A 22769-nucleotide genomic window follows, 5' to 3' on the forward strand; every position below is an offset into this window, starting at 1 on the left:
CCTGCAAGACAGTGACGCTGATCCCCATTTTACAGACAGGGAAACTGAAGCTCAGAGAGGTAAAGTGATTTACCCAAAGTCACAGAGCTGGGGAGCAAAGTGATGAAGCATGACCTGAGTGGGCTCTGTCAGACCCCTTTGCTGCAGTGACTTAATCAAGATACCCTCAGTATAATGTCCTGGCTAAGGGCATGATAATTTTATCATGAACTTTCCTATCTACAACCCCATACGAGCTCCAAAATGTGAATAACACATTATTCTCTGTCTTGTAGATGAGAAAAAGAACCTAGAGGGGGGAAGTGATGTACCCGAGGGCACAGAATGGGTTGGGGGCAGGGCCAGGACCAGGCTCTTGGTCTCATGAGAGCTGACTCAGTTTCCTCTCCCAGCCCCTGCCCCGGGGCTGCTGAGAGGATTGACCACCCACACCTTGGGATCCCAAAACTGCTGATAAGCTCTGCCCCTGGCTTCTGAGGGTCTGTTTCTGATTCATTGCCTTCTCCAACTATCCCGATGGAGGAATGGAGGAACTCTGGACTTGGGAATTGGCACTGTCCAAAGTGGGCAGCAACAGGGCCCAGGCCTGGACTTCAGGATGGAAAGGCTGACCCTGGGCATGTCAGGGATTGAATCAGATGGCATTTCCCAAAGCTGTGCCAAAAGACATTGAATGACATTCTGGGGAAAAGGACAATGCTCTTGCATAGTTTGGGGAAGGGTTGGATTTAATAGGGCAAAAGAGCTTTCACTCCTGCAGGCCTTTTCAGAGCCTTTAATATTCAATCGCACATTGTGGAGCTCCTAGATGAGGGCTATGAAAAGTAGTGTTGCCCAAACTTCTCTGACTACAAAATCCCCTTTTTACCTGGAGTATTTCAAGGGGCTGCTGTTCCCTACAAGATACTATATGTATCTTATTACTAGAACATGCTGTTCTGGGCTTTCCTGCAAGTCACATCAACCTTGGGGCCCAAAGTTCTTTGCTCACTTGATGAATCTTGAAGAAGTTAACTGGAGGGTAGGACTGTTTTTCTAGAATGTCAAAGCTGGAAGAACCTTATAGAGCGCATCCCAACTTCTACATATGGGGAAACTGAAGCCCAGGGCAATCCGGCAATGCGTTTGGAGGGATGAGGCCAGAGGCAGGCAGGAAGGCTATTTTTTTAACACTTGGGAGAGGTTCTGGCAGTCTGAGTGGACCACACTCTGCCTAGCATGTGATGCCTTTGTTAACGATGCAGACTTCCCTGAGCCACATCCTAACCCTAACTTTGCTCCTAACATCAGCCCCCTGAATGAGAACCTTCCAAGGAGAGAGTTCTGGGACTCTGCCTGTCAACAGTGCTCCTGGGGAAATTGGATCATTAACCAAATTTGGGAGACACTGAGCATGGACAAAGGGAGAGGATACTCTCATTTATTTATTAAGCCAGTGTGGTAGGCTTGTTGTGGGCAATAATATCATTTAATCCCCACAACACTCTCAGAGACAGATATTAATACCCCATTTTATACATGGGAAACTGAGGCTGAGAGGAGCCAGGCACCTAAGGACAGGGATAAGAACATAGTTACAACCAACTCCAAAGCCCTCAGTCCCCTTATCAAATCTCTTGGGAGGGAGGCAATGGGAACAGAAAAGCCAGGCCCTAGGGGCGCCTGGGTGGCTCAGCTGATTAAGCGATTAGATTAAGCAAGTCTGACTTCAGCTCAGGTCGTGACCTAGAAGTTCGAGGACCCCTCTGTCGGGCTCTGTGCTGACAACTCAGAGCCTGGAGCCTGCTTCAGATTCTGTGTCTCCCTCTCTCTCTGCCCCTCCCTCGGTCATGCTCCGTTTCTCTCTCTATCTCAAAAATAAGCATTGAAAAAAAGAAGAAGAAGAAAAGCCAGGCCCTCCTGATGGGAAAATGGGACAAGTTTGGGCTTTGCCTGGCTGGGAAGGAAATATTGGAGGCATCCTTCCTATCTCTGGAGTTTGGGGGCCCAGGAGCATGGTGGAGTCAGACCAGGAACCTGGTTTAGGAAGAAAGAGGCTCAGCCTCTGCAGGGCTCTGGGTTGTGGCGGGCGCTGGGGGTTAGAGACTGTGGCAAGCTGACTAACAGCCTCCAAAATGTCTGCATCCTAATCTCTGGGAGCTAAGTTAGGTTACATGGCAAAGGAGAATTAACGTGGCGAATGGAAGTAAGGATGCTCATCAGCTGACCTTAGCACAGGGAGATGATCCTCGATGACCTGGGAGGGCCCAATGTCACACTGACACGAGGTTCCTTAAAAGTAGAAGAGGGAGGGAGCACCTGGGTGGTTCAGTCGGTTGAGCATCTTGAGCATCGGACTCTTGATTTTGGCTCAGGTCATGACCGTAGGGTCATGGGATCGAGTCCTGAATTGGGCTCCACACTGAGCATGGAGCCTGACTGAGATTCTCTCTCCTTCTGCCCTCTCCCCTACTCTCTCTCTCTCTACCTCTCTCTCTCTCAAGTTAAAAAAAAAAAAAGTGGAAGAGGGAGGCAGAAGAGGTCAGCATGGTGCAAGGTGAGGAGTTGAGTTGACAGTGCTCGCTTTGCAGATGGAAGAAGGCACCAGAAGCCAAGGACTGTGGGTGGCCTCTAGAAGCTGGACAAAGCAAGGAGATTAAGGGGGGTTGGGGAGGAGAAGCAGCAGCAAGGAAATTTATTTTCTCCTAGGGCCTCCAGGAAGGAGCACAGCCCTGCTGACCCCTTGCTGTTAGCCCAGTGAGACCTGTGTTGGACTTCTCACCTATAGGACTGTGAGATGCTAAACTGGTGTTGTTTTAAGCCACTATGTTTGCATCACAAGTCAGAATCCTGAGAGAGAGAGAAAGAGAGAGAGAGAGAGAGAGAGAGGCTGATGGTCTGACCTGAGTTCAGGGCAGTGACCCCTCTAGAATTTCCATATCAAAGGAATTTAGGGAGCAGGTTGATCAGTTTGGGAGATGCTTGTCCTGGAGCTGTGTCTGCCGGACCAGGATACACTTTATGTTAGGGTGTGTGCCTGTCTGGGGTGGCTTGGGAAGCCCGAAGGAGATTCTGGAGGGCTCTAACTTGCCCCCTTGGTGTAATCACCAGAAGAAGGGGCTTCAGTCCCAGGTGGACAAAAACGACACATGTCCACGCCTTGGGCAGCAGCTGCTGTTTCTGTTTCCAGTTCCCTTTACTGGCCGGGGCCTGTTTAACTCTGGCTCTGCGTTTGTGGCTTCTAGGCACAACGCTGCAGTCTACCTACAGGAAAATGGCCATTAGCCTGACCTTCAGGGCCCAGGATGATCTTCCCCAACCTCACGGGGTTCCTACCTGTTCAACTTCCTGCCACATGCTTCTTCTAATAAACCTTTATCCCGTTCTGCCTTTTGCCACCTGTTGAAATCCAACTCAGTACCCCCCAACCCCCGGCCCCCTCCCCAAGGCGGGGCACCGGAGGAAGGGGACCAGCTCCTGAATCCAGAGTCAGGGTTCTGGATCCAGCCTGGCCCCTGAGTTGCCATAAAACCTTGTACAGTTCCTCTCCATTTTTGGGTCTCAGTTTTCCGTCTGTAAAATAGGACAATAATCCCTTCTCTGCCTCCCTTCTGGTTAGCATGAGGATCAAATGAGCTGCATAGGGAAGGCACTGTGAGGCTGTCATGGCTCGGTGTTCCCTAGAATCCCTCCCAGCCTGGGCCCAGGCCCTTGTGACAGCAGGAGCTTAGGAATTTTGGGCTGAACTGAAGGGGAAATCCAGTTTAGCAAGATCTGTGGGTGCAGAGGCCCTGGCATCACCCGTGACTCAGCAGGGCTGGGCCTTTTTGGAGAAAAGCGCTAGAAAGGCATTCCTCGCAGGTTCAGTCGCGGATAGGGGGTTACCTGCGAGAGGGGGTTTTAGGGGCCTCTAACCGGGATCAGGGAATGGAGGCTCTCGGCTGGAGCAGGGATTGGATTCGAGTCCACCGGTCAGCTGGGCGACCTTGGACAAGTCACTCGTCTGGCCGAACCTCAGCTTCTTCCTGTGTAAAATAAGACTTGTGCTCGTGAAGTGAGATCTTGGAGAACATGCCATGTTCTCTTTCCTCTCTCTGCTTTCTTCTTTCCTCACTTCTGTCTCAACACCCCTTGGTCCATCTTGCTTCAAAGGAGGTCACACACTGTGAACTTGACCTTTTAGAAGCTCGTCCCAGCGACCCCTCTGCCAGTGCCTGATGCTCTACCATTAGTGCTGTCCTTTTGAGTTAAGCATTGCCCTGCACATGGATTCTCGAGCTTTAATTTTTTTTAATTCTATTTATCCTTTCTCATAATGGAAACGTGGGTGGAGGAGGGATGGGGCAAGGACGTTAAAAGGAGAAAGAGGGCTGCCTCAGTTCCAACCTCCATGACAGTTCCATTAGTTCCATTGCCCTTGCTTCTGATGGCTGAGCTGACAAAGTGCCGGAGGAAGTTCCTTTGGCTATGAGGACCCTGCTCAGGGTTCCACCAGTGGCTGACTACAAGCCATGTCAGCATCATTTGCATAGCACTCCCATGACTTAGTGGCTTCATTCCTGGTGCTAATGACAAGGGCCTGAGAAGAGGTGACAGCTTCACTCCTTCCATCTCCCATCGTGGACAAAGCAACTACTTTGTTCAGCCACTTACTAGTTATGGCCCTGAGAAAGTTTCTTAGTTTCCCTGTGCCTCAGTGTTCTTATCAATAAAATGGACGCAACCAGCGTGAGCCCTCACAGAGTCGTGGTGAGCACTCCGTAAGATAACATGTGTGACGCGCTTACATCGTTGCCTGACAGATAGTAAGTACTTTGTGGTCATGGTTGCCATCGTCATCATCACCATCATCATCATCACGTCTTTCCTTTAGCCGGGCCCTGTGTAGGGTTCAGTGACACAGAAATGAAGCAGTTTTAGTCTCTCCCTTCACCCTGGGTTCCAGCTCTAGTGGAGGAGACACACCCTGGGTGTGTCAGACCCTCTGCTGAGCCCTGAGCAGAGAGATCTGAAGGTGAATAAGAACAGTGGTCCCTGGAATTGTGCAACAAAGTGCCCTCCCTTGAGGAAGAAGAGTCTGGTATGAGGCAGAATTCACTAGGCTCAGGAGAGCAATATGCCTGGGGATAAGGTGGAGGTCCACTCTGGGCCTCCCCCAAATCCCTTTCTTCTTTAGAGTTGTTTCCTGCAACTGTTTCCCATGTGGGACAAAGCCCCTTGCCTGTATGCCTTTGCATGTTGTTCCCTCTGGCCCTTCCAAACTCACCCAAGCATTCCCTCCTTCAGGAATCTTCCCTAACTCTGGTCTGATTTGTCCCCTGGGCTCCCACAGCCCCCTGGTCTACCACAAAATTCCTTGAGGACAGGGATGTAACTTGTTCACCATGTATCCCCAATGCTAGCACATAGTAGGTGCTCAATTAACATAAATGTAATATAGGAAAGGGGAAGTGTGTATCAAAACTTCTGACTACAGGGGCTCCTGGGTGGCTCAGCTGGTTCATGTTCAAGGAAGGAAGGAGAGCCAAGGCACAGCACCAGCACTGTTGGTTTCTTTTGTCAGGAGAAGCAAAACCTTTCCCAGAACCCCAGCCAAACCCCTGCTCACTTCTCCTTGGCCAAAACTGGGTCTCATGGCCACTCCCAGCTACAAGGGAGGTTGAGAAAACAAGTATCTAACTGGAGCTGGAAGAACAAAATTGCAGTTTTGTTAGCAAGAAAGAAGGGCAGGGCTGAGTAGGGTAGGGTAGGGAGGATGAGGACTGGTTAGGCAACTAGCACAGGGCTTTATAAAGGAGGTGACATTTTAGCTGTGCCTGGAAGGTCAGACACTACTTTGACAGGGCATGGGCAGGCCTGGGGCTGGACACCGAATGGTCGAGAGTAATAGGAGGTCTGTAAAAGAGGAAACTCACATTCACTGAGCCCTGCTAAGGGCAGGCCCTGGCCATCTTTCCTCCCTGTGGTTCTACCGTCACCAGTTCGCAACTGAGATCACTAGAGCTGAGAGAAGGGGACCCGTCTGCCCAAGGGCATCCCGTGCACAGGTGACAGGAATGTGGTTGGACCCTGGTCCATCTGCTTGTATACACTATACAAATGCTGTCTTCTTGCTGTTCCTGTTGTAATAATGACCAAAACTGCAGTTTTGATAGCAAGAAAGAAGGACAGGGGTGCTGAGGAGAGGAGGATTAAGGGAGTGAGGTAAGGAGGCTGGAGATTGGTTAGGTACTAGCAACTGGCACAGGGCTTCATGAAGGAGGTGGCATTTGAGCTGTGCTTGGAAGGTCAGATACAAATATTGACAGTAAGAAAGAATGACCTAGGTCTGGAGGCCTGACGTCATCTCAGCTGGCATTTATTTCATGCCTGCTTTATACCAAGCATTGTTCTAAATGCTTTACGTGTTTTAATTCATGCCATTTTCACAACAACACTATGAGAGAAGCACTATTATTGTCCCCATTTTACAGATGAGGAAACTGAGACAGCGAGAGATTAATTTGCCCAAGATCCACAACTAGAAGTGTCTGATAGGATCCAGGCCCAGATGGCCTGCCTTTGAGGCACAGGGAAGGATATTGCCTTGCCAAGGTCTTGTGGTGGGTTAAGGATAGATTCTGTACCAGGGCTCCTGGGTAGCTCAGTCAGTTAAGCGTCTGACTTCAGCTCAGATCATGACCTCATGGTTTGTGAGTTCGAGCCCCACATCGGGCTCTCTGCTGACAGCAAAGAGCCTGCTTTGGATCCTCTGTCTCCCCCTTCTCTCTTCCCCTCCCCTGCTCACTCGCTCTCTCTCTCTCTCTCTCTCTCTCTCTCAAAAAAAGAGTAGATTCTGCACTAAAAACAACCATACATACATGTAAAAACCCAAAACTCATAGATACAGGGAACAGATTGGTGATTTCCAGAGACAGGGGCTGGGGATGGCTGAAATGGTCAGTCAAAAGGTACAAACTTTCAGGAATAAAATAAATAAGTCCTAGGGATGTAATGTACAATATGGTGACTATGGTTAATAATACAGTAGTGCATATTTGAAAGTTGCTAAAAGAATAGATCTTAAAAGTTCTCATCATAAGAAAAAGAATTTGTAACTCTGTATGGGAACATATGGTAACTAGACTTACTGTGGTGATCATTTCACAATGTATACAAATATTGAATCATCATGTTGTACACCTGAAACAAATATGATGTTATATGCCAATTATACCTCAATAAAAAATTAAAAAAAATTTTTTTTAATGTTTATTTATTTTTGAGACAGAGAGAGACAGAGCATGAATGGGGTAGGGTCAGAGAGAGGGAGACACAGAATCTGAAACAAGATCCAGGCTCTGAGCTGTCAGCCCAGAGCCCAACGCGGGGCTTGAACTCATGACCACGAGATCATGACCTGAGCCGAAGTCGGCCGCTTAACCGACTGAGCCACCCAGGCGCCCCAAAAAATTTTAACACAATTAAATTTTTAAAAAAGAATAGATTCTCTAGACAAGTGATTCTCAAGATTCTCAAGTGACTTTTGCCCCCGGAGGACATTGGGCAGTATCTGGAGACATTTTTGACCATCACAACAACTCGTTGGGGGATGCTCCTGGCATCTAGTCGGGAGGCTAAACACCTTGCACATACAAAGAATCATCGGTACTGAATGTCAGGAGCGTTGAGGTTAGTAACCCTAGTCTAAACTGGTCAGAGAGTAGGGAATCTACCCCAAGTTGAGGGCTTAGACTCTGAACTGGGAGAAGAAATATGGGAGGCTTCCAAATGAAGCCTGCACAACAGGCAATGCTGCTGTAACAAATAGACCAAATCACAGGCTCAAATAAGAGGGAAGTTTATTTCCGTGCATATAGCTGATCAGAGGCAGGTTCAGGTGGGCTGGTGGCTCTGGGGCATGAGGCCTTTCCAGGCTTAGATTTCCTTTTGACTTCTTGCTCAGGAATTCCCTGGGGTATTGGTTTGTTATGCATGAAGGAGATTGTTTCACTTCCCCCCACCCCCACCCAGTGTCTGAGTTCCAGCATATACAAAGCAGGAAAGAGGAAGTAGAATGCAAGCAGAAGTATGCCTGGAGCTGACACCAGACTGTATCACCTGTGAGCATAGATTGTCAAATCTTTAGGAACTTTGGACGCTGATTATTAAGCCCAACCTTTATTAAGTTATAGAAATGTACAATTAAGGGGCACCTGGGTGGCTCAGTTGTTTGGGCATCCGATGTCGGCTCAGGTCATGATCTCTTTGTTCACGAGTTCAAGGCCTGCATCAGGCTTTCTGCTGTCAGCGCCGAGCCCGCTTTGGATCCTCTGTCTCCCTCTTTGTCTGCCCCTTCCCCACTTGCTCTCCTTCTCAGTCTCTCTCAAAAATAAACATTTTTTAAAAAGAATGTTTTAGGGGCACCTGGGTGGCTCAGTTGGTTAGATGGCCAACTTCGGCTCAGGTCATGATCTCATGGTTTGTGAGTTCAAGCCCCGTGTTGGGCTCTGCGATGACAGCTCAGAGCCTAGAGCCTGCTTCGGGTTCTGTATCTCCCTCTCTCTCTGCCCCTACCCAGTTCACATTCTCTCTCTCTCTCTCTCTGTGTCCAAAATAAATAATAAAAACATTAAAAAAAATAGGAATAAAAAGTTTTAATAAAAAAAGAAATGTACAATTAAAGTATATTAAAAAACAAAGTTAATACGTGCTGAAAATGTATGACTTCCTAATATATTTCACTACTTTCTGCTATTACCTAGGCACTTGAGATTTTCATAGGTAGATTTTCATAGGGTAGAAACACCACATAATGTGTTCTATGGTACATCCCTTCCCGACTCTGCACTCCATGACCTCATATTGGTAGCTTGAAATCAGTCATGGTGGGAGTATTTATGTTATGCCCAGAATTCGTGATCCCCAAATACCGCCAGGGAGCCGAGTCCGATGTAAAAGCAAAAGAGCCTTTATTCGAGCTAGCTCAAGCTCAATCCCCTACCTGCACCGAGGCAGCAGTGAGATACCAGGGAGAGAGAGCGAGTTTCAAAAGGACAAAGGTTTTATTGGGGCCTAGGAGCAGTTGGTGAGGTAATGGCTATGGCCTCAGCCGATTGGCTGGGGAAGGGTCCGAGTCCTGTTAGGCAGGTGAGGGGGGGGGGTCACTCAAGGGGAGGAGGTGTGGTCAAGGTGAAGGACACAGAACAAGATGGAGTCGGCTGGCGTAGGCCCGCCCTTTCATTCCCCCCTTGTCATGTAGCTTAGGGACCCAATCATGGGACCGGCTGCATTTATGGTGACAAGGGGAACAGAGTTTTGAGGTTTACGCAAAGTTCTGGGAAGCAAGTGTCTCTGGGGTGGCTCTGGGAGGTCTGATTAAGTATTGTCCCCGAGCTGGTGTCTATGATCTGCCAGGTGATGTTTCGGGGGGCGTGGGGACTCCCGGCAGCATGAGCAATGACAAGCAGAGTTAACAGAGTTACCAATATTAGGTAGGTCAAATGTGCTGTAGCTTGAGCTTGAGCGGGTTGTGTTGGTCCCGACTGATGGCCCATCGCGTGACTAAGTCCTTCCGGATGGAGGAGGGGTCCGCTGGCCGAACGTGGGTGTGATGGACCCAGGTCGCGATGCCGTCTACTTTGAGAGCGGTGGGGGTTGTCAACACCACTATGTAGGGTCCCTTCCAGCGCAGCTCGAGGGTCTCTCGGTGGTGCCTCTTGACGTAGACCCAGTCTCCTGGCCTGTACTGATGAGGTGTCGGGGTCGGGCCAGCCTCGTAGATGGCACAGAGGCGCGGCCAAATGTCCTTGTGCGCCCTCTGGAGCCCTCTCAAGGAAAGAAAAAGTTCTTGATCTTTAAACTCAGCAATAAGTTCAGCTCGAAGACTGGGAATAACAGGGGTGGCCTCGTAGGGAGTAAAACCCAGAGTGTAAGGAGTGTTTCTAACCCAGTAAAGGGCGTCCGGTAGGAGAGTCACCCAGTCCCCGCCAGTCTCCATGGTTAATTTGGTAAGGGTCTCTTTTAGGGTTCTATTCATTCTTTCTACCTGTCCTGAGCTCTGGGGCCTATAAGCACAATGTAATTTCCAGTTTGCCCCCACCGCCTTGGCTACTGCCTGTGTTACCTGCGAGATAAAAGCTGGTCCATTGTCTGATCCTACCATGGCAGGAAAACCATACCTGGGTAAGATGTCTTCTAGTAGCTTCTTAGCCACCGTCTGAGCCGTTTCATGCTTGGTTGGGTATGCCTCCACCCAGCCAGAGAAGGTGTCTGTAAATAATAAAAGATATTTATAACCATACTTTCCTGGTTTGACTTCAGTGAAGTCGACTTCCCATTGGGCTCCTGGTCTGGTGCCTCTGAGCCTGGTTCCTTTTTTATTTGATGTGGCTCTCGCGTTGGTGAGTTGGCAGGTCTTGCAGGCAGATACAACTTACTCTATTTTGGTGTCCTGTTGGTGAATCTTGATTCCAGCATGTCGGATTAAGTCTTTTAATTTTCGGGCCCCCATGTGAGTAGACCGATTCATGTGCTCTAATATTGAGACTCCGAGCCAGTCTGGCAGCATGAGCACCACCATCCCTTTATCTCCTGGGCCATGGGGAGTTTCTTGATCTGCTGTAACTCCTGGGAGTATTTGGGCTGGTCTGGTAAAACTGGGTCTCCCGGGTCCGGTAGTTGTATGGTCATGGTGGGGACTGGAGTAAGGGCTACTGCCTTGGCTGCCTGGTCAGCCTTTCGATTACCTCTAGCTACTGGGTTATCAGCTTTTTGGTGCCCTTGGCAGTGGATAATGGCTAGCTTGGCAGGAAGCCATAAGGCCGTAAGCAGGTCAGTAACCCCCTCTCCTGATAAATTGCCCCATGAATATGAGCTGTGGCAAATGCATAACAGCTGTCTGTGTATATGTTAAGCCGTTTTCCAGCTCCCAGCATCAGCGCCTTGGTGTGGGCTATGAGCTCTGCTCGCTGGGCTGACGTTCCGGAGGGTAGAGCCTCCGCCCATATGGTGTCCGTTTCGGTAACCACCACTGCACCCGCATACCTGTGTCCGTCTCGCACAAAGCTGCTGCCATCAGTGAACCAAGTAGCCTCGGCATCGGGGAGGGGTCGGTCGGTCAGGTCCGTCTGGAATCCATGTACTTGTTCCAGGATTCCCGCACAGTCATGTAGTGGAGCACCTAGGTCAGGGTCGGGCAGCAGGGTTGCAGGATTGAGGGCTGCACTGGGGTGGAACCGCACTCGTGGAGGGTTGAGTAGGAAGCTCTGGTAATGAGTCATACGTGTATTGCTCATCCATCTATCCAGAGGCTGTTTCAGGACCCCTTCAATGGCGTGTGGGGTCGTGATCCAGATCTCCTGTCCTAGGGTCAGTTTGTCTGCATCCTTGACTAGGAGTGCTGTCGCCACAATAATTCTTAGGCATGGTGGCCAGCCGGCAGCCACTGGGTCTAGTTTCTTAGACAGGTAAGCCACTGGGCGGTTCCAGGGGCTAAAGGCTTGAGTTAGAACCCCTTTTGCTATTCCCTTATGTTCGTCTACAAAGAGGTGGAAGGGCTTCGTAATGTCTGGTAGGCCCAGGGCTGGGGCACTTAGGAGGGCCTTTTTTTAACTGATTAAAGGCAGTTTCTTCTTTTTCAGCCCATTTAAATGTTTTCCCCTCTTTGGTAGCTTCATATAGGGGCCTGGCGATCTCAGCAAAACCTGGAACCCAGAGGCGGCAGTAGCCGGCTGATCCTAGGAATTCCCTCACTTCTCTTCGGGAGGTGGGAGTAGGGATCTTTAGGACAGTTTCTTTTCTGGCATCTGATAACCGCCGCTGTCCGCCCTCCAGGATATATCCCAGGTAACTTACTCTCTCCCTGCATATCTGAGCCTTCTTTGCGGATGCCCAGTACCCTAAGGCCCCCAGGGTAGGCAGCAGTTCCTGGGTCCCTCACTCACAGTCTTTTGGCCTTGTCGGCAGCAATCAGGATGTCATCTACGTACTGTAGGAGGGTGAGGCCAGGGTGCTCCCTTCTGTACTTACCCAGGTCCTCGTGTAGTGTCTCGTCAAAGATGGTGGGTGAATTTTTGAATCCCTGAGGTAGCCGTGTCCAGGTGAGTTGCCCACTGTAGCCCTCCTCCGGATCATGCCACTCGAAGGCGAACAAGGGTTGGCTCTGGGGTGCCAGCGGCAGACTGAAGAAGGCATCCTTTAAATCTAGTACAGTATACCAGACCCTGGAGGGCGCCAAGGAGCTCAAAAGAGCATATGGGTTGGGAATAGTTGGGTGTATGTCCGCGACCCTCTTATTTACTTCCCAGAGGTCTTGTACCGGTTGGTAGTCATTTGTGTGAGGCTTTTTGACCGCCAGTAGGGGGCTGTTCCAGGCAGACTGGCAAGGAACTAGTACCCCTAGGCTTCGTAGTCTCCGGATGTGTGGCTGGATCCCCTTCCTGGCCTCCTGAGACATGGGGTATTGTTTGATCCTTACCGGACTCTCTCCTGGCTTGAGCTCTACCAGGACTGGGGTCCTGTGAGCGGCTAGTCCCATCCCCGCCGTCTCTGCCCAAACCGAGGGGAATTCTTGTAGCCATCTGTCTATATTATCCTCTCTCGGGAGCGCCTCCTGGTGGAGGAGGTATTCATCCTCCAGTTTCATGGTCAGGACCTGGGTGGGGTGGCCCTTGCCATCGGTGACCTGAGGCCCCCCTTGTCTGAAAGTTATCTGAGCTCCAATCTTGGTCAGTAAGTCCCGTCCTAACAGCGGGTAGGGGCATTCTGGTATTACCATAAAGGAGTGGGATACCCGGCCCGTTCCCAAATCTACTGTTCTTCGGGTAGTCCATGAATACTGGCTCATACCAGTTGCCCCTTGTACCCAGGACTTCTTGCTGGCTAGTTTTCCTTGTGGGGTGCGGAGGACCGAATGTTGTGCTCCGGTGTCGACAAGGAAGTCAATAGGGGTCCCCTCCACTTTAAGAGTTACCCTGGGTTTGGGGAGAGGGTCCGAACCCCGACTCCCCTAATCACTTAGTTCATCTAGCTCTAGGACTTTTACTCGATCAGTCTTGCTTCCCTTCCCGCCGGCCCTTTTTGGACAATCTTGGGCCGAATGCCCTATCTCCTTGCTGTATGCTCACTGATCCTTCTGCAGCCTCTGCTTCCCCCCCTTGGTGGTTATTTTACCTTTTCTTGCATCGTCTGCCAGCTGCTGGAGACGGCGGTCTCATTCCTCGGGGAAGTCAGCAGTGGTAGCTAGTAGTATTCTGGCCAGGTCTCGAGTCTGCTTACTGCTGGCAGCCGCCATGGCGCGAGCCTGCTTGTCCTCAGGAGGCTCCCGGTTATTATATACCTTTTCGGCTACCACCAGTAAGTCCTGCAGACTTTTTTCTCCTAGTCTATCTATTTTCTGTAATTTCCTCCTAATGTCTATGGCTGATTGGTTTACAAAGGCCATGATAACAGCTGCCTTGCTTTCCGGAGCCTCTGGATCCATGGGAGTATAGGTACGGAATGCCTCCATGATCCGTTCTAAAAAGGCAGCCGGAGATTCATCTTTTCCCTGTTGTACATTTCCTACCTTGGCCAAATTGGTTGGCTTTCTAGCAGCCATTCAGAGACCCCCCATTAGAGTCTGGCGGTAGACCCGGAGCCTCTCCTTACCTTCTCCCGTGTTGAAATCCCACTGGGGCCGAGTTAAGGGGAAGGAGGCATCTATCTGAGCCTGGTTGGTGGTGGGATTCCCGTCTGTTCCTGGAACTAGTTTTCGGGCCCCATTGAGGATTCTTTCTCTTTCTTCAGTCGTGAACAGGACCTGCAAAAGCTGCTGGCAATCGTCCCACGTGGGCTGATGGGTAAAAAGAACAGAGTCTAATAAATCAATAAGCCCTGCTGGTTTCTCGGAAAACTTAGGATTCTGAGCTTTCCAATTGTAGAGGTCACTAGTGGCGAAAGGCCAATAGTGATGGGGCTGATTCCCCTCCGAGTCTGGGGGTCCGGTGGCTCGCAGGGGCAGAATAGTGGAGTCGGCGGCAGAGGTGGATTGCTCCCTCTGAGCCCTTTGTCTGGTAAAGGGCGGGCTTCCCACTGGAGTGTTTCCAACTCCCGCTCTCGGAACAGCATCTGCATCCCCCGGAGGGGGAGGATGGTGTTCTTCCGGCATCCTAGAGGGGTTATACGGGGGAGGAAAAATTAATTCTTCTTCAGTACCCCCCCGTAGGACAGGGTAGAGGGGTGCTGAAGGCTGGGTAAGACTTTTCTTCTTCTTTGTCCCCTGCAAAGCAAGAATGGGTTTGGCTCTAGAGGGAGCGGGGCTAGGAAGGGCTTAAGCCAAGAGGGTGGGTAGAGGGGTAGTCTGAGTCTGTCCCATAACGTCCGTCCAGTAAGTCCACAGAACAAAACAGAGAAACACAAAAACAGACAAACAGAGGGCCCCTAGAAAGTCTTCCAACTCCATGGAAGCAAAACTGAAAGCTAGCTTAGACCTTTGAGGGGATTCCACGTCCCTCCAAAACCGATGAGGGGATTCCATGTCCCTCCAAAGACGACGGCCTCACGCCAACCAGCGGGAGCGACCCGCCTCGTCTCAGACCTTTGAGGGGATTCCACGTCCCTCCAAAACCGATGAGGGGATTCCATGTCCCTCCAAAGACGACGGCCTCACGCCAACCAGCGGGAGCGACCCGCCTCGTCTCAGACCTTTGAGGGGATTCCCCATCCCTCCAAAACAGATGAGGGGATTCCACGTCCCTCCAGAAGGGAGAATCGGAATGTCTTCTGAAACTCCCGGCCCGTGGTCCTCCAGCGCGTCCACTTAGACTGCGTCGGGCACTACCAGAATTCCAGAAATGAGCTCACGCAGAAAAGACAGAACAAACAGACAGACACTAACCGTGGCCAGTCAGGCTCTCCGGGTCGGGGGTCCCTCGGGGGTCTTGGGGATCCCGGACGAGCCCCCAAATGTTATGCCCAGAATTTGTGATCCTCAAATACCGCCAGGGAGCCGAGTCCGATGTAAAAGCAAAAGAGCCTTTATTCGAGCTAGCTCAAGCTCAATCCCCTACCTGCACCGACGCAGCAGTGAGATACCAGGGAGAGAGAGCGAGTTTCAAAAGGACAAAGGTTTTATTGGGGCCTGGGGCAGTTGGTGAGGTAATGGCTATGGCCTCAGCCGATTGGCTGGGGAAGGGTCCGAGTCCTGTTAGGCAGGTGGGGGGGGGGGTTACTCAAGGGGAGGAGGTGTGGTCAAGGTGAAGGACACAGAACAAGATGGAGTCGGCCGGCGTAGGCCTGCCCTTTCATTTACACCACAGAAAATAGTCACCTCTACAAATCAGAGCTTGATGGTTCATTTTGTTGATGGTCTAAATGTTAGAAAGTGATCAAGAAAACACTAATAATGCAGATTCAACCTAAAACTGGGTTGCACCTATAGCCATTACATTGTAAATAGCACAAGTTGAGAAAATAGTCTTCCGGAATTTGAAAACTAATGCTATTCAGCAAAGAAGTTGCTCATATCACTGACAAACTGTGACAATGAATGCCTTGGTTGTTTCACTTTTGTCTTACTCGTTAATGTGAAAGAAAATATCAGCTGACATTTACATTAGGAGTATTCACGTTCATCAATCGTGTCAGCAACTTTTTTGCTGAAACTGATAGTAATCAATAACTTATAGTAGTTTGATTTTGACACTATTGCTGATGATGGACTTATAAAAAACTGATAGCAGGTTTTGCAAGAAATTCCAAATCACACTGAAGTTACAGGTGTGTGGGATTTGCAATAAAGAGTACTGTATATTTTATTATTTGTAAACTGTATGCTATGCATTTTTTACATCAGTAACTTATAACAAATGTGTGTGTGTGTGCATGTGTATGTACTTTTTCTCCTGGAGAGCCATTAAACAGTTACTGTCACACCACCACACATATCACATCCACACACATTCCATTGGCAGGAATGTAGTCAAATGGCCACACTTAGCTTCAAGGGATGCTGGGAACATAGTCCGTAGCTGGGTGGCCATGTGCCCAGCTAAAATAAAGGCTTTGTAGGGGAGCCCTTCTCCATATATCTTCCCCACCGAGAGCACTAACTGACTCTGGTCAGCCGTTTGGATTTTCCAAGGCCACAGTTATGGCCTTCTTGTACGTTCACCTGAAAGCCACCCTCCAGAGTTACCTCTAGCTCCCTCTCAGAATTTCAGGAAAGTACGGAGTATAGTGTCCTGATGGGATAGATTTCCAAACTTTGCTCTTCACCTTCAAGTGCCTGCTTCCTGCCCTTACCGTCACCATAATCGTGGATGCTGGAATTCCATGGAAATGCATGGAAATGCTGGAAAGGCATTCCAGCAGGGCCGGACTCCAGAGTGGCCTCTGAGTAGTTTTGTGCCCCAGACCAATGTTTTGAGGTGTATTCATATGGGTTCTGTGCCTCTATAAGATAGGGGTAATAAAAATACCTTGAAGGGTGATTGTAACAGTCAAAGGAGACAATATTTGGGGAAGTTTTGTTGTCTAGAAACTATAATCCAAATGTGAGGAGCAATTAAGCCAAATTCCTACCTGACTTTGGTTTGTGATCAGGCTCAGAGAAGCCCTTTGTAAAAGGGCTTAAGTACTGATATACACTGATATATACTATTCTGATATTGGCATATTACATTTTTAACTAAGGAAAGATTCTTGGCTATTTTATTACAACAAAAGCAATACTGTTAAAAATTTAGAAAATGTAAAGTAAAAATAAGAAACGAAAAATACATTATATCACCACTCAGAGATAACCACAGTTTATATTTTGATAGAGCTCCAATAACTATTAACTCGTCGTGTTTGTTTATTTGGACTCCCACCTACACCCTCCAACCCCCCAATAAGATCATGTTGAAGAAAGTCCCAGACATCATATAATTTTATCATAAAAATTTCAGTATTTATCCTTACATTTAAGGACACTTTAACTCAATATAACCTTAATATAAATATCACACCTAGGGGCGCCTGGGTGGCTCAGTCGTTAAGCGGCCGACTTTAGCTCAGGTCATGATCTCTCAGTCCGTGAGTTCGAGCCCCGCGTCCGCGTCGGGCTCTGTGCTGACAGCTCAGAGCCTGGAGCCTGTTTCAGATTCTGTGTCTCCCTCTCTCTGACTCTCCCCTGTTCATGCTCTGTCTCTCCCTGCCTCAAAAATACATAAAATGTTAAAAAAATTTTTTTTAAATAATAAAATAAGTAAATAAATATCACACCTAAAAATACATGTTTGGGGCCAGGGGGCATGTTGGTTATCTCTGTACCATCCACTCAATTGTGCTGTGAACCTCAAACTGCTCTAACAACTAAAGTCTATTTTTTAAAAAAATAAATAAGTTACCAATATTATCAAAAGATGATCATTATTTAAATTTCCCTAATTGTATATTCTTTTTTTATAAGTTGTTTTCTTGTATTTTTGAATATTGGGTGTTTGTCTTTTTCTTCTTTATTTGCCAAGCTGTTTACACATTAAGGGGATTAACTGAGGTGAAATTAATTATTATTGTTATTCTAATTACTTACTGTTATTCTTCCAGGGAAAACCATGGAGACTTCAGGACCTTCTTCCCAGACTCAAGATCACAGTCGAGTCCCTGGAGAAACAGAAGATGTGGACTGTATGTTTGCCTCCTCTCACCCTCTGGGCAAAGCCACGTGGGAGGTAGAGTCCAGCAGTGCTGGTGGAACAGAAGGCTCTGCTTAGCTCATGTTTCACAGTGGCTCAAGTCACAGTTGAATCCTCTGGAGAAGTAGTGTTTTACACACACACACATGCACACACACACACACTTGGTCCAGTCTGTCCCCTAGAACTCTTTAGCTTTGCAGACCCTCAGTTGCTTCCCAAATCTCAAGGGGGTTCTGGGGACTTAGGAGAGGGTCTCGCACTGGGGAGAGTCCTGAGAAGGTGGGAATGGTCCTGCTCGGCCCCAGAATGGGGGATGAGAGGGTTCGCTTGACCAGATCATACCTGCCCTGTAATTTACAGTGAATCCTACATTGGCAACACAGTCTAGTGACCTCTGGGCAGGATGGGGGCTGAAAAGCCCCTCTCTAGTCTCCATATTCAGAGAAATTTATGCCTTGGGCCTTCCTAAAGCCCCTGAGGCTTCTGAGAACTCTGATCTCCTGCACCTTCCACTGGCCCTACATGTTTGGGAAAAGATCCCAGCCATTCCTGGCCCCCAAGCCCAAGGAGACACCTGGGGAGGTCTTGGTGGTCTCTGGGGTAGGAAGGGCAAGAAACACTCATCCTTGTCTATATGTGCCTCCCAGATGGAGAGACGGATCTCCACAAGCAAGACAGGGAAGCTGGATTCTTTCCTCAAGAACAACCCAAGAGAGACAAGTGTTTTTCCTCCTCCTCCTCCTCTTCATCTTCCTCCTCCTCTTCCTCTTCGTCATCCTCCTCTTCTTCAGGTATAGCAAAGATTAGTACATATGTATATATATTTGTAATATTATTCAAGAAAAGCATTTACATGAGAAAACAATCCCCCATAATCTCCTGCCTTGATACTTCAACTCTATTTTTCCATATTCCCTTCCAGACCCCACCTGTCGATACATGCAACTTGTACACAGTTATAACTAACCACACAGACAATTTGGTCCTCTGTTTAAAAATTTTTGCTGTCATATCCTGAGTATTCTGTTATTCTGTGATATCTTTGCAGCTAATTTTCATGCTTCCCAGAAAGCCCCTCAAGTGGCTACGTCTCATGTAAAGTAATTTTAGGCTTTTCAGGAGCACTCTGCTGTTGAACTCAGTGCACCAGCCTGCCTAGGTCCAAACCCTTTCTTTGCCACTCACCAGCTATGTGTCCTTTCGGGTAAACTGCTAAACCCAATGTGCCTTGGGGCCCTCATCTATAAACTGGGGATGATAGCAAAAGCTACTACCTCATGGAATTGTGGGGAGGATTACATTCTTTACACATCTAAAGTCTTAGCACCTTGCACTTGGTAACAGCTCCAAAAAAAAAAAAAACTGTTAAGATTATCCCCTGGAGTGCCTGAGTGGCTCAGATGGTTAAGCATCAGACTCTTCATTTTGACTCAGGTCATGATCTCGCAGTTTGTGAGATCGAGCTCCATGCTGGGCTCTGTGCTGTCAGCCGGAGCCTGCTTGGGATTCTCTCTTCTCCCTTTCTCTCTGCCCCTCCCCGACCTGTGTGCTCTAAATAAATAAATAAATATTTAAATATCTAAAATTAAAAAAAAAAGTAGGAAAAGGAAGAGAAAATACATTTATAACGCAGTGAGGTAAAAAATCTGCTTACAGGGGCGCCTGGGTGGTTCAGTCGGTTAAGCATCCAACTCTTGGTTTTGGCTCAGGTCATGATCTCTGGGTTTCATGTCGAGCCCCACATCGGGCTCTGTGCTGGCAGTGTGGAGCCTGCTTGGGATTCTCTCTCCATCTCTTTCTGCCCCTCCCCCACTGCACTGTTTCTGTCTTCTTCAAAATAATTAAATTAAAAAAAAAAAAACTTAAAAAAAATCTGCATGTAAGTAGACCCAGACAGTTCAAACCCTTATTGTTCGAGAATCAAGAATGGATATACACGCCCATCCCCGATTAGGTTTAGCCCTGGAAGAAGAGTTTCCCGGTATTAGAGGGCTCTTGCTTGTCCTTTTTTTTTTCTCCTCCCTGGGTGGGAGGTGACATTCTGTCTTCCCATTCAGGTTGACCCTTGGGGGTGCTGCTCCCCTACAAATGTCCTCCCCCAAGTGTGACCATAAGCCCCTTCCCTCAGGTCTCTGCAGCACACATGGGACTGCCTGTGATTAGCAAAACTGAACACTAAGGAAAAAGCAACAAGAAAAGAAACACAGAAACACAGAGACATGCTGATATCGGGATTCTGATCTCTGATCCACAAAGGCTGGTCTGCTGCTAGAACTCACACCCTGCCCATGCTTTGGGCTTTGCTGGTGACCATTAGCCCTTTCGACCCCAAGCCTGGCTGGCACTTCACTGTATCCTCAGCCTTCCTCCATACTGGGGACCCTAACTCATAGTCCAGCAGCCAGTACTCCTCTCCCTATATATCTTTTTTAATGCATCCTGTTGCTTTTTAATTAAAACTTTTTATTGTGCAAGATTGCACATAGAAACACTGTAAAAATGTGGAGCATATAAGGAAGTAGAAAGAAGAAGAAAATCACCCTGTGCTCTGTCACCCAGAGATAATCACTGAACATATATTACTGTGTTTCCTTACATTTATTCAGTAAATATTTGTTAAGCACCAACATGTGCCAGGCTCTGGGATGGATACTGGGGTACCAAGTAGCAGCAAACTGTGACTCTTTCTGCCAGGATTACTTTTTTAAATAATCTAATTAGAAAGCACATATAAAAATTGTCCTCATTTTAGAAAGCATTTAATACTACAATACCTTTTACAAAAAATTACATATTTTGAATACATCATAGAGAAAGCTAAAATAATGTTCATTTTTCATGTTGAGGGACGTTGTCCCTGGCCGATAGAATTTGGAATAATGTTTTGTTTCATTTTCTGTATTGTTTTATATTTTGCAAAACGCAATGAAAAAGTTTTTTTTACATTGGTTAATATTTATAAAATACAGAAAAGAAGAAAATAGAAGCTAACCAAAATCCCATCTTCTGAGATAAATACTGCCGTTGCAATCTTTTTTTTCTTAATTTAATTTATTTTTTAGAGAGAGAAAGAGGAGCAGAGAGAGGGGGAGAGAAAGAATCTCAAGCAGGCTCCATGCTCAACGCGGAGCCAGACGCAGCGCTCATTCTTAGGACCCTGAGCTCATGAGCTGAGCCAAAACCAAGAGTTGGAAGCTCAATCAACTGAGCCACCCAATCACCCCTGCTGTTGTAATCTTGATGTACTTCCTGATGCCTTTTCCTCTGTACCTAGCTGACATCACATATGCACTGATTTTAAAACACAGTTAATCTAGCTTCCTGGAAATTTAAAATTTATCCACGATTAAGCAGGAGCTCCGCAAGCACACTGAGGGACATTCACGCTGCCAGAGCCATTCGGTCATCCTCAGGAAAAGGGAGTCCTCTGGACCTGAAGCCAGGAACTCCTGGCTCCCAGGCCTGAATTCCTGCAACACTGACTGGTCCAAGTGCTAACAACTCTGTCATTCTTCAAGTCTTGATCAAGCTCCTCCTCCCGGCTGGGCACCCTTAGAACAGTAGGGACCCAGGCCTTGTCCTTCAGGAGTTCAAGATGGTTGGAGAGACGAACACCATCACCGCTGGCCCTCATGCCCACTGTGTCAAGCACAGATAGCTGATGCGATCGTAACCCAGATGAGGGAGGGCGACGATGAGCGTGAACTGGGGCAGTTAGAAAAGCCTTCCTACTCCTTAATCTTCAAGATAAAGGAGACAAATGGGAAGGGCCTTCCCAGTGGGAGCAAAGATGATGTGGGGACACAGAGATGACACAGCCCCTGTGCTTATCATAGGATGCCTCAGGTGACCTCATCTTATCTTCATGAAAGCAACAGTGGAAATATTAAATGAGTTGTCCAAGGTCACACAGAAAGTTTGTGGCTGATCTCCTACTCCTCCCTCACCACCGCCCCTCCCCCCCCAAACAGTGCTCTTTCCTCCAGACCACACTCCTCATATAAGCTAAATTCTGAGAACAAACATCAGAACGAATGTATTTCAGGCTCATGCCAGGCTGAGGTTCTCCTAGAGTTTGTGTTTGTTCCTTGCAGGGAGCAGTGATGAGGACCAGCACCCCAGAGTAACCGGAAAACGTCGGCAGAGCCAGGGGGCTGGACACCCCCCCAGGGACAGCTCACCTGGTAGGCGATAAGCCTTGCCATTTCTCCTTTGCCCACCCAGCTCCTGATTGAGTTTCTCAGTGGGAATGAGCATACCTGCGTGAAGATGTTCTTCACAGGGTGCCTGGGTGGCTCAGTCGGTTGAGTGTCTGACTTCAGCTCAGGTCATGATCTTGCTGTCCATGAGTTCAAGCCCCGCATTGGGCTCTGGGCTGACAGCTCAGGGCCTGGAGCCTGCTTCTGATTCTGTGTCTCCCTCTCTCTCTGCCCCTCCCCCACTCATGCTCTGTCTCTCTTACTCTGAAAAATGAATAAATGCTTAAAAAAAATTTTTTTAAAGATGTTCCTCACAGCCATGTTTATAGTAAGGCACCAATGGCAAGCAGCCTCGTGTCCAACGACAGCAAAATACACCCTTCCCTGGCTACAGTTCTGTTCTTCATACATCTCTGAAGTGACCAAGAAAGATGCCAAATTATATGACTGGTTTGATCTCATATATACTCTGTAAAAATTCACACATACGTGGCCATAAATAAGACTGGAAGGAAAAATAGCAAAGTGTCAGGAGTGGTTATCTCTGGATATCTCTGGATGGTTAAATTGTGGGTGATTTTTGGCTTTTGCTTTTTTGGCTATAAAAATTATACAGTGAACGTGTTCTATTTTAACAACCAGAAGAAAACTTTTGCAAAAATAAAAAATTTAAATACATTTTGGCCTAAGTGGGTTGTGGGAAGAAAAGAGCATGAGGCGAAGAGTCTGTATTAATGCCTAGTACAGAATCTGGCACACAGAACTTGGGAGATGTTTAATAAATGCTGCCCAGGAAGCTAGAGTTGAGTTCTGGGCTCTATTTCTGAAGATAAAAGTGATTATGATTGCAGGTTTTGGTGACAGATCTGGGTTTGAACCCTGGAATTGCCACTTACTGGCCGTGTGACCTTCAGGGAATAATTTAACTTTGGGACCCTCAGTTCCCTTA

The 22769-nt window shown here is 48.1% G+C and overlaps 1 protein-coding gene across 9 annotated transcripts in view; it reads left to right on the forward strand.

The window, feature by feature from the left end:
• TMEM40 (transmembrane protein 40) overlaps positions 1-22769 on the forward strand; it is an 85736-nt gene that overhangs the window by 32588 nt on the left and 30379 nt on the right. For 5 of the 9 annotated variants that reach the window (XM_086697389.1, XM_086697390.1, XM_086697388.1 and 2 more), the window contains exons 2-4: positions 17530-17610; positions 18269-18412; positions 21716-21805. In XM_086697389.1, the coding sequence (XP_086553515.1) occupies positions 17538-17610; positions 18269-18412; positions 21716-21805 (307 nt within the window). In that variant the 5' untranslated portion in view covers positions 17530-17537. The remainder of the gene's footprint in view (positions 1-17529; positions 17611-18268; positions 18413-21715; positions 21806-22769) is intronic. The other 4 variants (XM_086697394.1, XM_086697396.1, XM_086697392.1 and 1 more) reach the window with 2 other exon arrangements.

The sequence above is a fragment of the Puma concolor genome, chromosome A2 (assembly GCF_028749965.1).
Source record: "Puma concolor isolate L17-30 chromosome A2, mPumCon1.1.hap2, whole genome shotgun sequence".
NCBI classification, from domain to species: domain Eukaryota; kingdom Metazoa; phylum Chordata; class Mammalia; order Carnivora; family Felidae; genus Puma; species Puma concolor.